Genomic DNA, 15,888 nt, shown 5'->3' with positions numbered 1-15,888 from the left:
TTCTCACTAAACTCTCTCAAATTCACATTGCACTGATCCTTATATTTTTACATTTCTTTCCCAACTCTACTAAATTTCTTCAATTTATGCAGAACCTTTTTAGCTGGAGAATTCTGTTGCAGCGTTATCTAACCATTTGGTAAAAGATGAGTCATATTGGACTGTTGCTTGCATATAAAGTACAAAGTGTTAAATGACTGAATTGTGCAGCCAATGAAACTACTGAATACAAGAGTCTCTGAAGCTCTGAATTATCCTCTTCCTGTGTTTGAGTCTCAAAAATGCCACTTTACGCACTGCCTGATCTCAAAGCATTTTGTTTTTGTTCACACTGTCTCCCACTCTTATTCTTTCTCAGGATCTCTGGGTTCTGAAGATCCTCTAACAAATCAAATCCTCCCTTCAAATTCGCAATAGTCTAGATTTGTCATAAATAGTGCTTCTGGGATTTTAACTGGTTTCACTTTTATTCTTTTCACACTCTGGAACATGGCCTTTCAGGTTGATTTCTTTAGAAAAATGCACTGTAGCACTCTTTTTGCTTGTATTTCAAAACAGAAGTTATTTCACTAATACAACGAAAAATACAGTACCTGATTATTGGAAAAATTACGTAAGCAGACCTGATTTATGTAGTTCCTGAACAAGGATTTTTTTTTTTAAAACAAAGTTTTGAGGATGTGATTTTCAGACAATTACTTTAACACGTTTAAAAAGTGACATTTATTGACACAGATTGCGGGTTTTTGAGTTAGGTAATATCCATTTGTAATGTTTCATTTTATGAATGAATCTAAGATGGAGTAAAGATTGATTTCTGGTCTCATCCTTCACACAGGAATGTAGCCATGATGCTACTATGTAAACATGAGCTACCTTTATCTTTCTCCATCTGCTGCTACATTTTGGACATACACATACAATCAATTGTTTTAGGAGTTTCCTAGTCAAAAATGTTTCCAGTGTACCAATAAGAGATTTCATTTATTCCCTATGCTAATTTGCAACACTACCACTCCTAATGAATGCAGTATCTCCTAAAACTACTTGTTTTTCTAATTCAGTTACGCAAATATGTATGGTAATAAAATGAACTGTTCAAAATTCCATGGAACAGCTTTACATATTATCAGGCTCCTGTTACCTCTCCATGCCAGGAGAGTTGAACTGGAAGAAAACCTGGTTGGTCCCTCAATAAAATGCACCATTCTGAGGAAGGGTCACTGGACCCGAAATGTTAACTCTGATGTCTCATCACAGATGCTGCCAAACCAACTGACTTATTCCAGCAAGTTCTGTTGTTTCTGATTTACAGAATCTGCAGTTCTTTTGGCTTTTATTTAAAATGCACCAAGTTCTTCTTGGTGCTTAACATAGGAAATAAAATTTCAATTAGCGGAAGAAAAACCCATTATCATTTAAGTAACAACTAAAAATTACAGTGATATATTTTTGGATAGATGAATCAAGATGCGCTGAGTAGTCTTCCCTTCAGAAGACTATCTAAGATTACAAAGGGACCTTGATCAATTGGTCAATGGGCTGAAGAGTGGCAGATGGAGTTTAATTTGGATAAACGTGAGGTACTGTATTTTGGTAAAACAAACAAACAGGTTCAGGACTTATACAATTAATGGTAGGACCATGGGTGGTGTTGTAGAACAGAGGCCCCTGGGATTCAGCTCCTTAGTTCTTTGAAAGTTGCTTCACAGGTATACAGGGTAATTAAGAGGGCATTTAGCACGCTTTCCTTCACTGTTCAGACCATTCAGTATAGGAGTTGTGATGTCATAATGAGAATGTGCAGGACATTAGTGAACCACTTTTGGGGTACTGTGTACAGTTCTGATCGCCCTGCTATAGGAAGGATATTAGCGAGTTTTGAGAAGATTTGTACTGGATGTAAGTTTGCTCGGTGAGCTGGAAGGCTTGTTTTCAGACATTTTGTCACCATACTAGGTAACATCATCAGTGAGCCTCTGGTGAAGCACTGCTGATATGGCCTGCTTTTTATTTGTGTTTAGGTTTCCTTGGGTTGGTGACGTCATTTCCTGTGGTTTTGTCATCTCCTGGTCTTTTCCTCAGAGTGGTAAATGGGATTCAAGTCAATGTATAGGGTCTTTCAAGTTTATTAGCTGCTGTTTTAGTGTGTTGGTGGGTTTGTGGGCTCGCATGATGCCAAGGGGTCTGAGTAGTCCGGCAGTCATTTCCCAGATGTCTTTGATGTAGGGGAGACTGGCTAGGGTTTCTGGATGCATTTTGTCTGCTTGTTTGGGTTTGTTGCTGAGAAATTGGTGGACTATGTTCATTGGGTGCCCATTCTTTTTGAATACACTGTATAGGTGATTTTCCTCTGCGCTTCATAGTTCCTCTGTGCTGCAGTGTGTGATGGTGGCTTATTGAAATAATGTTCTAATGCAGCTTCGTCTGTGGGCATGACCCATCCTATCACCTTAAAAATATGGCCCCTTGTCTTGAAATCCACCACTCTTGGGAAGAGACACCTGCCATTAACCTTACCTATACTCATGATTTTGTGAACTTCTATAAGGTCACCATCCAACCTCCTACGCAGCAGAGAGAAAAAAAATCCTGACTATCCAGCCTTTCCTTATAACTCAAAATTTCCATTCCCACAAACATCTTGGTAAATCTTTTCTGAACCCTCTCCAACTTAATATCCTTCCTGTAAAAGAGGGACCAGAATTGGACAGAGTACTCCACAGGAGGCCTCATTAACGTCCTGCATATCTTCAACTTGACATCTCAACTCCTCTACTCAAAGGTCTGAGCAATGAAGGCAAGTATGGTAAATGCCTTCATAACCATCCTGTCTACTTGTGATTCAACTTCCAAAGAACTATGAACTTCAACCCTAGGTCACTCTGTTTTATAACACCACCCAAGGCCATACCATTAATCATTTAAGTCCTGCCCTTGTTTGTTTTACCAAAATGCTTGCATTTATCCAAATTAAACAATGTGCCACTCCTCAGCCCTTTGACCAGTTGATCAAGATCCCTTTGTAATCTTAAATAATCTTCTTCACTGTCCACTTTACCACCAATTTTGGCATCATCTGCAAATTTATTTACCAGGTCTTCTAAATTCTCATCTAAATCACTTATAGAAATGACAAAAAAAAAAAGTGGATCCACCATGGATCCCTGTGGAACATTACTGTTAACAGGCCTCCAGTCTGAAAGACAACCCTCCGACGCCAACTCTGTCTCCTGCCATTAAGCCAATTTTGTATCCAATTGCCAAGTTCTCCCTGAAACCCACGTGATCTAACTTTACTAATTAGACTACCAAGTGGAACCTTGTCAAAGGCTTTACTAAACTCCAAGTGAAAAACGTCAACAACTCTGCCCTACTCAATCTTGATTCACTTCTCAAAAAACTCAATCAAGTTTGTGAGACACTATTTCCCTCACACAAAGCCATGCTGACTGTCCCGAATCATTCCTTGCCTCTCCAAATGCATATAAATCCTATGTTTCAGAATCACCTCCAACAACTTACCTGTCACCAAAGTCAGACTCACAGGTCTACACAGTTCCCAGGCTTCTCCTTACATCCATTCTTACAAAGGCATAATATTAGCCACTCTTCAGTCATTCGGCACGTCACCCACTGTTATACATAATACAAATATTTCTGCAAGGGGCCCTGCTATTTCTGCCCTAATTTTCCATAATGTCTCTGGATACACTAGATCAGATCCTGGAGATTTATCCACCTTTATATTTTCTAAGTCCTCCAGCACATCCTCTTCTGTAATGTGAATTGTTTTTAAAAACATCAATATTTATTTTGAGTTCTCTAGCCTCCATTTCTCTCTATTTTTGTACAGTTTCTACTGTAAAAAATATTCATTTAATATCTCACCCGCCTCCTGAAGTTCAACACAAAGATAAACTCTTTGACCTTTAAGGTGCCCGACTCTCTCCCTCTAGTTGCTCTCTTGCTCTTAATGTACTTGTAGAATCTCTGTGCTGAATACAGAGTTACTACACATTTTCTCCTGTCTTTACAAAAGGTAAGCTGTAAAAGCAATAGATGGAACATCTCAGATTGTAAATGATGAAACTATCTTAGAAACAAAAGATATTAGTTTCCAGTGAGGTACAATTTGCTTCTTGTACTATGGAAAATAAGTAAAATAAGCACGTTCATATTAGACAGTACTAAATTTCAAGATATGTTTTATTTCATGTTAGGAATAATCTGGGTTTACTTTACCATTCTTACTTATATCTGTGACAGACTCTAGAACAATATCTCCTCTCCCCAGAGTCTAGCAATCAGTCTTTCTGCTTTAGCTTCTATTATCTTGACGATATTTATATTTGCCAATGCAGTTTTGAAGACGAACCATACCATAACTGATGGTCCTTTTGGAATGAATCAGAATGCAATATTAATATAATATTTATTTGCTATTTCCACAGAGAGGGAAAAGATATAGGGGAGACCTGGGGGGTGGCTGTTTCACACAGGGGGTGGTGCGTGTGTGGGATGGGTTGCCAGAGGAAGTGGTGGAGGTGCAATTGCCGCATTTGGGAGGTGTTTGGGTTGGTGTATGAATGGGGGGGGGGGGTTTGGTGGGATGTGAGCCGGTTGCTGGCAGGTGGGACTAGATCGGGTTGGGATATCTGGTCAGCATGAATGGGTTGGACCGAAGGGTCTGTTTCCATGCTGTACATCTCTATGACTATATATAAACCCTTTCCACTTTGCCAATTTTCCAGCCTTTCTATGTATTGCATAATCATTAGGGAACTCATCAAGTTACAGAAATTATTCTTTGGACTTTTAATACTCCATAATTGCAGGCAACATCATTAGATTTACGTAGAGTTTGAGGGCTCTTACGGCATAGTGGTTATGTCCATTCTGAGCTAGAAAGCCTGGATTCAAATCCCACCTGTTCCAAAGGTGTCCCCTAACACATCTGAACAACAGTGTCTGTGTTCAACTACATCTGAACACTTCAAAAATACAAGGTGTGGTGTGTATTAATGCAGAACTTGCATTTTTTTAAAAACTATCAGTGTTCTGGACACTCATGCATTTTCAGCACTATTTAAGTTATTTTAAATGATGGAGAAAGTGTCAGGTTTATGTTCAAGTTTGCTAATAGCCCTCAGACAGGGATAGAGTGCTATAGTCACCTGTAGCACAGAGGAGAAAGATAAACTGGAGTTCCTCACTCCAAGTAATGCTTACTGAACATTTCCACATTTGATAATCAGATAAGAACAGGAATAGGTTTGGTTGTTCTTCTCTCTGAAGTCTACTAGCTTGCTGACAGTTACATGAAGAAAGTATCAGACAGCCGACAGTGCCCTTGAATTTGGAACTCAAACAAAAATCAGAATAGAAAAGAAAACTCAGTGTAAACACATTTCCAAATCCTCTATTTGTTAAAACACAAGAGAGTCTGTGGCTAGTGGCCCTGCCTCTGTGGCAGAAGCTCCATATTTGAGGGGCATGCAATGTCCATTCACACAGCAGAGAATAGATTGATTGTCAACCTGTAAATCCTTCCAACATGCCTATGGCAGATGGTAACAGCAGGAGTGTTTCCTGGTCAGCTAAAACTGTGTAGTATTTGCAGACAGAACTGCCACTCCATGTGTAATCTCTTGCCACAGGCTGTATGCCTGGTGAGGTCCTCCTCACTTCAAGGGACTGCTGATGATTTGTTGAAACATTGGGTGCTTTTGCCAATATTTACAATTGGTAAAACAAGTAGGAAGTTGTGGTTTCAAAAAAATTCCTTCTGAAACGAGGAAAATAATTTTGATCAAAGCTGTCACTATACCGCCTTGCAGTACAGTGACCGATCAAGGAACATTCATTTTCAAACTGCTGGAACCAATTGTTGACGCTGTAGAGCTAGCTTCCTAAGGTGGTTACCCTCAATACTAAACCATCCAGTTCTTAGACTTCCATATGGCTTATATGTAAAGAAGGAAACACAAGCCAAACTTACTTAGCAAGGCATAATCAGTATGGCTGTGTAGGGAGAAAGGTTCCTGACTTGTGCAGCATAATTACTTTAAAAAGCCCAAAATAAATCGCTTACATCACTGCAGCAATTTTCAAATATTTCCCCTACTCACATTTCAGTCAAGATGATTAAATTTCTCTCATGCTAAGGTTACTCTCAGCAAAGGGCTACATAAGTCATGCAAGTAACTGGAAAAATTCAAGAAATCTTTTTTTGGCTCAACGCTAAGTATAAACAAAGAAATGGTCAGTGTAAGTGCAACTTGCTTTGTTTTTCTGGCTCGTTAACCCAACCTCGAAAGCTAATCGACAATAACAATTTCACAAACCCAACTGTTCCAGATGCTACGCCTATTCACACTGTCTGAATTGACACATTTAATTTTGTGAACATTTTTATTCATCCTAGCAATTTCATAATGCGATATCAAGGGCAGTTCCAGTTACACAATGACTCCATAGAGTTCTCAAAATTAAAGGTCAAACCTGGGAAAAAAAACGTTAATTGGGAAAGAAAGTATTCTTGCAGATGAGAATCATAAACCTTAGATATGCATCATAATTCAGTTACTTCAAGTTCTGAGCATGCACATCACAGCAGAGAGGCACAATTCAGGTTGTTGAATCTCATCAAGGTGTTAGGGGTCAAAAGCTTTTCACTCAAAGATTACAAACTACTGACAGTAAACAGAGTTTCACAAGAACAAGAAGCTAAAGGCTTCAACTTTTAAATTTGAAAGGTTGCATATCAGAAAACTGAATTTCACTTACAAAATTAAAAAAAGGTGGAAATTTAACAGAGAATTGTTATAACATTAGTCTTCACCTGTCTGTGTTATGGTCCCACTCAGCTCAGTAACACCAGACTCAATCCTCTGAAGATGCTTCTTATCTTCTTTGCTGGCCACTAGAAGAGGCAGAATGTATCTCTGGAAGAACAACAATATTGAAAAGGATGAACAAAGGAAAGTCACTTCCTTCAACATTGGCACACTATGGTTGTGTATGCACCACTTACAAGACACACTGCAGTAACTCATTGAGGCTCTTTTGATATCACCTTCCAAACTCATGGCCTACATTAGTTAAAACTGGACAAAAGCAGCAGATTCATGGAAACAACATCACCACCTGTACAATTCCCTCCAAGACACAACTCCTGATGTAGATACAGTCAGTGTGCTCCAGAAATTTGGCCTAGTGACAATGAAGGAATCAAATATAGTTCCAAGTCAGCATCACTAGGCCAATACTCTGGAGCACTCGAACTGCACACTGGCTGTATCTAAATTTCATGGGCAGCACAGATTCATGAAGGCAGCTCACCACCACTTTCTCAAGGGAAATTGAAGCTGAAAATAAATACTAGCCTTGCCAAGGACTCCCACATCCTATGAACAAGTTAAAACCAAAGGATTAAAATATCTCATTTAGCTAATTTAGTAAATTCTCTCACTCATGTATCTCATGTCTTCTCATTATTATATTCCCTTCCAATCAGCGCACAATGAGTAATCAAACAGACTATAAGAAAGGTTTCTATCACAGTGCAGTGCTGCCTCTTGCAGGATTTCATGGCCGGGAACGTCATACCTTCCCATTTTATTTCACATCGAATTAGCCCATCATCACAACTATTTACTTACTTCCATTGCTAAAGCAGAGGTAGTTGCAGGACCACAGAAAGAGCCAGGGGCAGTGGGATTTGGATTGCAGGCACACCGGAGCTCCTGCAATGCTGTACATCTCTATAGTGTCAAGTTAGAACCTACAGTAAGGATGATTACTTTCAAAGCGCTCCACACGGCACATGCCTTCAACCACCTGTAAAATATCCCTTTCTATAATAAAAACAGCAAATGTTGGAGAATCTCACCACGTCCTGCAGCATCCATAGAGAGGAGAAAATGAGGACTGCAGATGCTGGAGATCAGAATTGAGAGTGTGTTGCTGGGAAAGCACAGCAGGTCAGGCAGCATCCAAGGAGCAAGAGAATCAATGTTTCAGGCATAAGCCCTTCATCAGTGAGGCTTAGGGGACTGAGAGATAAATGGGAGGAGGTGGGGCTGGGGGGGAAGATAGCTGTGAATGTGATAGGCAGATGAAGGTGGGGGCGAAAGTGATAGGTCGGAGAGAAGGGTGGAACAGATAGGTGGGGAATGAAGATGGCCAGGTAGGACTGTCAAGAGTTGGAAGGTTGGTACAGGGATAAGGTATGGGGGGGAAGGAATGGGGAAACTGATGAAATCCACATTGATCCCGTGTGGTTGGAGGATCCCAAGGCGGAAGATGAGGAGTTCTTCCTCCAGGCATCGGGTAGTTCAGGTTTGGTGATGGAGGCGGCCCAGGACCTGCATATCTCTGGAGGAGTGGGAGGGGGAGTTAAAGTGTTAAGTCACAGGTGGTGAGGTTGGTCAGTGCGGGTATACCAGAGATGTTCTCTGAAACAATCCACAAGTTGGTGTCTCGTCTCCCCAATGGAGAGGAGACCACATCGAGTGCAACGGATGGAGTAGATGATGTAGCAAATTCAACAAGCTCACCACTCTCTGCGTGAAGAAAATTCTCCTGTTCAGACCTAAATGGTTTACCCCATTTCCTTAAACTGTGACTCTTGGTTCTGGACACCCCTGCCATCGGGAACATTCTTCCTGCATCTATCACGTCTAGTCCTGTTAGAAATATACAGGTTTCTATGAGATTGCTCCTCATTCATCTGAACTCTAGTGAATGTAATGCTCACTGATTCAATCTCTCTTCATACGTTAGTCCCACCATCTCAAGGATCAATCTGGTAAATCTTCACTAGACTCCCTCCATTGCAAGAACATCTTTCTTCAGATAAGTAAACCAAAACTGCACACAATATTTCAGATGTGGTCTAACCAAGGCCTATATAATCGCAGCAAGATAACCCTGTTCCTGTACTTGAATCTTCTCGCTATAAAGGCCAACATAACATTTGCCTTCTTTACTATTTGTTTCACCACCATGCTTATCTTCATTGACTGGTGTACAAGGGCACATATAAAATCCTGAGGGAAATTCAGAGGGGAGAGGGGATCCTTATGGGAGAAAGAGCTTAAAAATAAAGAATCTCCGATTTAAGCTGAAATTGAGAAGAAACATTTTATCTCAGAAAGGCCAAGTGCCTGTGAAAATTATTTCTCTAGAGAGCAGTGGAGGCTTGATCATTGAACATTTTTAAGGACAGGTTAGATAGATTCTTCACGAACAAGGGATTCAAAGGATATTGAAGATAGGCAGAAACGTGGAGTTTAGGCCACAACCAGATGATTTTATCAAAGGATGGCATAGACCAGAGAGGTCAAATGGCTTACTCTTGCTCCTAATTTATATAAATCTATTTTAAAATCACATGCACAGTTTTGTTACAATTCCTATGAGAGGTCAGGAAGCACTTCTTTCCTGAGTGAGAGTTTGACGTATTAATCCCAACTCCAGAGACCCAAGTATGTAATCTAGGCCAACATTTCAGGGCATAAGCAAGGAAGTGTGGTACCTTTGGCTGTGCCATCTTTCGGATGGGATTTTGAACCCTTTCTGCACTGTCAAGTGAAGTTAAAAGATCTGAGCCTCTCCTGGGGTTTCCATGACAGTGTTCATCGCTGAACCAACATCACCAAAACACATTAACTGCTCATTTTAAAAGAATCTAGAATTTATTTACTCATTGCTGGACATGGGACTTGATCTTTGGAAATTACTACCTTTCTAAACATGACTATATTATAAAAATTCCTTAATGTAGAGCACATTGAGCTCAGTGTGGAAGCAAGCCATTTGACCCTCCAAACAGCATGCCATTCAGACCCACCCCATTACCCTGTCCTTGTAACCCTACATTTCTCATAACTTATCCACCTAGCCAGCGTATCCCTGAACGCTATGGGCAATTTAGCATGTCCAATCCACCAAACCTGCACATCTTTGGAATGTGGGAAGAAACCCACAAAGACACGACAGCACGGTGGCTCAGTGGTTAGCACTGCTGCCTCACAGCGCCAGAGATCCGGGTTCAATTCCCACCTCAGGCAACTGTCTATGTGGAGTTTGCACATTCTCCCTGTGTCTGCGTGGGTTTCCTCCGGGTGCTCCGGTTTCCTCCCACAGTCCAAACTCGTGCAGGTTAGGTGAATTGGCCATGCTAAATTGCCCGTAGTGTTAGGTGAAGGGGAATGGGTCTGGGTGGGTTGCTCTTCGGAGGGTCGGTGTGGACTTGTTGGGCCGAAGGGCCTGTTTCCACACTGTAAGTAATCTATACACCGGGAGAATGTACAAACCCCACACACAGTCACGCGAGGGTGGAATTGAATCTGGGTCTCTGGCACTGTGAGGCAGCAGTGCTAACTAATGATCCACTGTACCATCCTGAGACTGTGAAATTCAAGATATTTCTCTTATTGCTGTGCATATTTCGCATATTCAAAGTTAAAAATCACCCAACACCAGGTTATAGTCCAATAGGTTTACGTGGAAGCACTAGCTTTCAGAGCACTGCTCCTTCATCAGGTGGTTGTGGAGTATAAGATCGTAGGACACAGAATTTATAGCAAAGGTTTACAGTGTGATGCAACTGAAATTAGATATTGAAAAATAGCGGGATTGTTTGTTAAGTCTCTCATCTTTTAGAATGACTATACTGGTTTCAGTTCTTTCATATGTAAATCATAGAACGTTTTTTTAAACTTACATTTTCAAGTGAACTTTAACAATAGGTGCCATGTTGGCCCAGATAATGCATTGAAGGTGAGAGATGTTCTGTGTTAGGCTGCTGTACCCCAATGTTCAGACTGATTCAATTTCTAAAAAAGGGATTTACAAAATCTTACATGGATCCATGCAGGTTCTGAGCAAAATAAAATGCAATTCTGCAAGTACAAATTCACCCCACAAATTTGTGTGTGTATATGAGTGTGTGTGTGTGTGTATATGAGTGTGTGTGTGTGTGTATATGAGTGTCTGTGAGAGGATATGTGTATGGGTCTGATAGGAGTGTGCGCATGTGTCGGAGCATGGGTGAGTGAATGAGTGCATGCAATGGGGTCACCTGTAGTGTGACATGAACCCAAGGTCCCAATTAAGGCCATCGCCATGGATACCAAATTTGGCTATCAGCCTCTGCTCGGCCACTTATATTCAAATTCTTGCAGTGCAAATTGACTAATATTCAAATACTGTAACTAACTTTGCTGAGCTCAACAGCGTTTCCTCCCAGAAATTAGGTGGTACGTAAATTCATTAACATTGAATCGGATTAAATAACTAATCTTTAGGCAAGTTTTCTTTTTAAGTAGGATTAGGTATACTACTCAAATTTCTTGAACTACTTTGTGAAAAAAAATTTCCTGCAATTCCCCACCCGCTCCATTCAACTGACTGGTGTAAAAACAATGCTTGAATAATAACATTAAAAAAAGATATTTTGTGATAAATTCAAAATAAAATCATCTTATATGTTTTATTGTTTTCATTGTGTTGTGGATCAAACTTCCTCAAAACATTTCAAGGAAATAGCCTTGACCCTAACCTTGACCTTATTTCAAGACGAGTGTAAAGTGCTACACGTGATTCCATTTGCCAAATTACTCAGCTTTAAGCAAAACACACTTTATTTTTACAAACAAAAACAAAGGCATAATTCCAACTCTATCAAAACACTTAAGAAAATAATATATTATCTAACTCCTACCTATTTACTGTTCCCATGTAGCAGCATCCCATAAACACCTTTGGCAAAGCTAAATTCAGCAAAACAGATTTCCCTCACTCCCTATCTTCTCCAGTCCAGGAGAAGGAACACCGACAGAATGAATCCAGCAGCAGAGATAGAACTGAAGCTTCTTATAGCAGCCGGGAGAGAGCTGTATCTAGCTGCTTCAACTCCAAAAATCCTAACTTCAACAACTGAAAGCAAAGCTAAAACCCTGGATCTGTTTGAGCCTGAGTCCACCTACTCATGCTTCTTTTGTTTACTTTAAAAAAACACCCAAAGCTATTTACTTTGCTTTCCATGGAACAGACAGCTCAGCACCAGGTCTACAACACCGCATTTCAAGAGAACCGGGACAGAGAAATCCCTCCTAAAGGCCCATATTTTCACATTTGATTTCACTTGAAGATCTTGGCTTCTTTTAAAGAGCCAGCTCATTCTTAATATCTTCCTGCAAAGTGAGGTAGTCCCACAACGCACATATATTGAATGTAATCATTTGAAGTTATGGGACAATTATCAGATTAAATAAGCAGAATTTTATTCTAAAAATGTAACAGCCTGCGCATGCATGACAGCAAGGAGAGTGTAAGTAATCTCGGAGTAATGGATCACACAGTTAGGTCAGAGAGGAGGAGGAATTTCTTCTCTGACACAGTAGTGAACATGTAGTGTTTGTTTTAAATTGCAGATGGCAGCAGAGGCTGGGTCATTGGTACATTCAAGGAGATAGACAGACTTTTAGATATTTTTAATCAGTTTATTCAGAGATGTTATTACACACCTCTGGAGAAGGTGGGATTTGAACCAGGCCTCCTGTCTCAAAGGTAAGGACACTACCATGAAATCCAGACCCTTTTTAAACAGATTTTTAATCAGCAAGGGAATCAATGATTATGGAGATAAGGCAGGAATTTGAAGTTAAGGAATATCAGATCACACAATGATCTGATTGAATGGCAGAGCAGACTCAATGGGCTGAATGGCCTATTTCAGCACCTCCATCTTATGGGTGAGACATTGAGGATAAAAAAAACAGAGGTGGCGAGAGAATTTCAAACATGAGAGTGTGCTGTTTACACATCTGTCCTCTCTAATATTCATCCCTGCCTTAGTAAAACAAATTATCTGGTCACTGCACTCCCAAAATTGCTTTAGTCTTTGATACCAAAACAAGCTATTAATGGAGAACGAAATTGCATATTTGCATTTAGCAGCACTTCAGTTAATGTGTTCCTGAAAATGATTTTGATGCATAATGAAGAAGCTAAGAAACAAACTTCTTCCTGTTCTGCTAATACCTGTGTTGTCAAACCTTAAAGTCCCACCACAGTTTCCCAAATTCAAGGACACCTTTCCCTTGATGCTTTGAAAACCAAAAACTCAACCCCAAAGCTACAGTTAAATACCTTAAACATGGCCCAAGCACTCACTCACTGCAGTTTTTAAAATTACAAAAATAAAAACTATACAATACAAATAGAGGATACATAACAATAATGTGAACAGATTTCCAGTTTGTATAGAAGAACAAAAAGTCAATGAACTGGATTCTCAAAACATCAGAAATCTCAGAATGACCAATGCAAATAGAATTTGACACATTCAATCACTCGAGACCAAGTGATAAAATATCTGCAGCTATAAATCAGAATCATTTCTCAATCAGTAAAAATACTGGACACCAGCAACCCGTATTTAGAACGTCTTTCTTCTAGGGCAAATCTGTCGGACTCATACAAGTAAGCAGCGCTAAACACAAGTTCATCTCAATCTGCAAAATACCTTAGGATAAATGTGCAGGGTGTTTGCTGAGCACTGCCCTTTAATGTGCAGGTCAGATTAAATACAGCTCCAAAAATCTAAACACCATACATGATCCAGACCACTTACACATGATTTCATGTCAGAAGTCACACAACACCAGATGAACCTGATGAAGGAGCACTGCTCCAAAAACTGGTGACTTCAAACCTGTTGGACTATAATCTGGTATCATGTGACTTCTGACTCTGTCCACCCCAGTCCAACACCGTTATCTCCACACATTAAATCATAGGAGATCAGCCTTTTCACAAAGTAAGAATTAGCACCAAAGTCAAATATCTAAATAAATTACTTTGTGCAAAGTCCTTAACAATTCTGTAATTGTCTGAAAAATGGTATTTCAAGAGATTAATCAGAAATATTAATAAACAGGAAATCTTACAATTTGTCCACAGCAAATCAACATACTCATTAGCAATTCAATGAGAAAAGACAGTTGGTAACTTAAGGTTCACATTCACACCACCAGTAAATTTCCATTTCTCTCACATTTCTGTGGTTAAATGACTAATGTTTGTTATCCACTGCAGCTTTTGTTGAGAAAATTAAAACCATTTTTAAAACTTCTTCAAAGGGTGTTCCTTCATACACCCTACAAGTCAAATAGACACAACCTAACTTTGACTTTCCCACAGGCATTCCTTTAGCCTTGCAATTTGTTTGTCCTCATTATATCCTTCCACTTCATGTGAAGCTCTCACTTCTCACCATGTTAGAATTTTATACCAACAAATCCCAATTAAACCAGATCACGATCAGCTGATTTGCTAAATCTTCTTTCCTGTCTTCAACTTTGGTGTTGCCCTGTGCTTTTGCTTTATGACTTGTTTCTACTTTTTTATTAATAATTCCTTTCAAGGGATTTGATAATTTCACCCAATAAGCTTTATTTATCAAACATTTGATGAATAAAGGGTCTTAGCACATTAGTTAATTTTTACATCAGTCTTTTCTATCCTGGTCTTGGGTTTTAATCCAGCACAACTGATAGTAGGTTGCATCTGCTCTATGTAAAATATTAATTAAGGACTATACTGAGTATAAGTATAAAAACATTGCCAATTATAATTCAGCTCAAATTGCCAGTCTCTGAAAAAGATGGATCAAAAACACATTGTTGTAGTAGGGAATCCATTCTGGTTGGGACAATGCACACTGCAGGGGTAATGTTGAGGGAGCATTAACATTGCATGAACTAGGAGGGGGGAAAGAGAGAAACAATCCCTAACTAATCACAGTGATTAATGATTAGAAGAAACCCAATAATCTGCTCGTTTGATCTGTTTCCTCATTCAATCATGGCTTCAGTTTAGGAAACTTTTCATTGGGAAATGGAGAGATAACGTATGAAACTGTTGTTTACACAATTACTCAAGATACAAGGAACTTGAAAGGCAGGAAAGGTCATTAGACCCCTATCTATTGCTTTTTTGCTTAAATCAATTACACCTCTCTCTTTCTGATTTTAGTTGCCAGCCCCTTCTCTGTTCAGAAGTGCATCAAATTATGCTGCCAGTCTCAATTTTATGCCCTCACAATCTTATGGATGGAGAACAAGAAGTACAATGATCTTTGCCATGTATCTAACTCCCATTCTACACCTGATCAATTATCTGCAGGAATTTATTGTCATTAGAGGGAACAGGCCAGTTCAATGTGGAAAGGAAAGCTAGAATATGTATACCTTATCAACATTTTCCAACTTCAAAGTTTGGGAGAAGTTTGTAGCTCGGGTGCTCGTTGTAATTCTGTTCGCTGAGCTGGGAATTTGTGTTGCAGACGTTTCATCTCCTGTCTAGGTGACATCCTCAGTGCTTGGGAGCCTCCTGTTAAGCCCTTCTGTGATGTTTCCTCCGGCATTTATAGTGATTTGTATCTGCCGCTTCCGGTTGTCAGTTCCAGCTGTCCGTTGCAGTGGCCGGTATATTGGGTCCAGGTCGATGTGCTTATTGATTGAATCTGTGGATGAGTGCCATGCCTCTAGGAATTCCCTGGCTATTCTCTGTTTGGCTTGTCCTATAATAGTAGTGTTGTCCCAGTCGAATTCATGTTGCTTATCATCTGCGTGTGCGGCTACTAAGGATAGCTGGTTATGTAGTTTCATGGCTAGTTGGTGTTCATGGATGCGGACCGTTGGCTGTCTTCCTGTTTGTCCTATGTAGTGCAGTCCTTGCATGGGACTTTGTACACTACATTGGTTTTTGCTCATGCTGGGTATCAGGTCCTTCCTCCTGGTGAGTTGTCTAAGAGTGGCTGTTGGTTTGTGTGCTGTTATGAGTCCTAGTGGTCGCAGTAGTCTGGCTGTCAGT

The 15,888-nt window shown here is 39.9% G+C and overlaps 1 protein-coding gene across 2 annotated transcripts in view; it reads right to left on the bottom strand.

Annotated features, from left to right (window-relative positions):
* Window positions 1-15,888, bottom strand: part of pex14 (peroxisomal biogenesis factor 14) — a 235,850-nt gene that overhangs the window by 46,343 nt on the left and 173,619 nt on the right. For both annotated transcript variants that reach the window (XM_043676240.1, XM_043676241.1), the window contains exon 6: window positions 6,845-6,947. In XM_043676240.1, coding sequence (XP_043532175.1) covers window positions 6,845-6,947 — 103 coding nt within the window. The remainder of the gene's footprint in view (window positions 1-6,844; window positions 6,948-15,888) is intronic.

This window comes from Chiloscyllium plagiosum, chromosome 34, assembly GCF_004010195.1.
Source record: "Chiloscyllium plagiosum isolate BGI_BamShark_2017 chromosome 34, ASM401019v2, whole genome shotgun sequence".
NCBI classification, from domain to species: Eukaryota; Metazoa; Chordata; class Chondrichthyes; order Orectolobiformes; family Hemiscylliidae; genus Chiloscyllium; species Chiloscyllium plagiosum.
The sequence above is the reverse complement of the archived record's forward strand: the minus strand, read 5'-3'. Positions and strand labels throughout refer to the sequence as shown.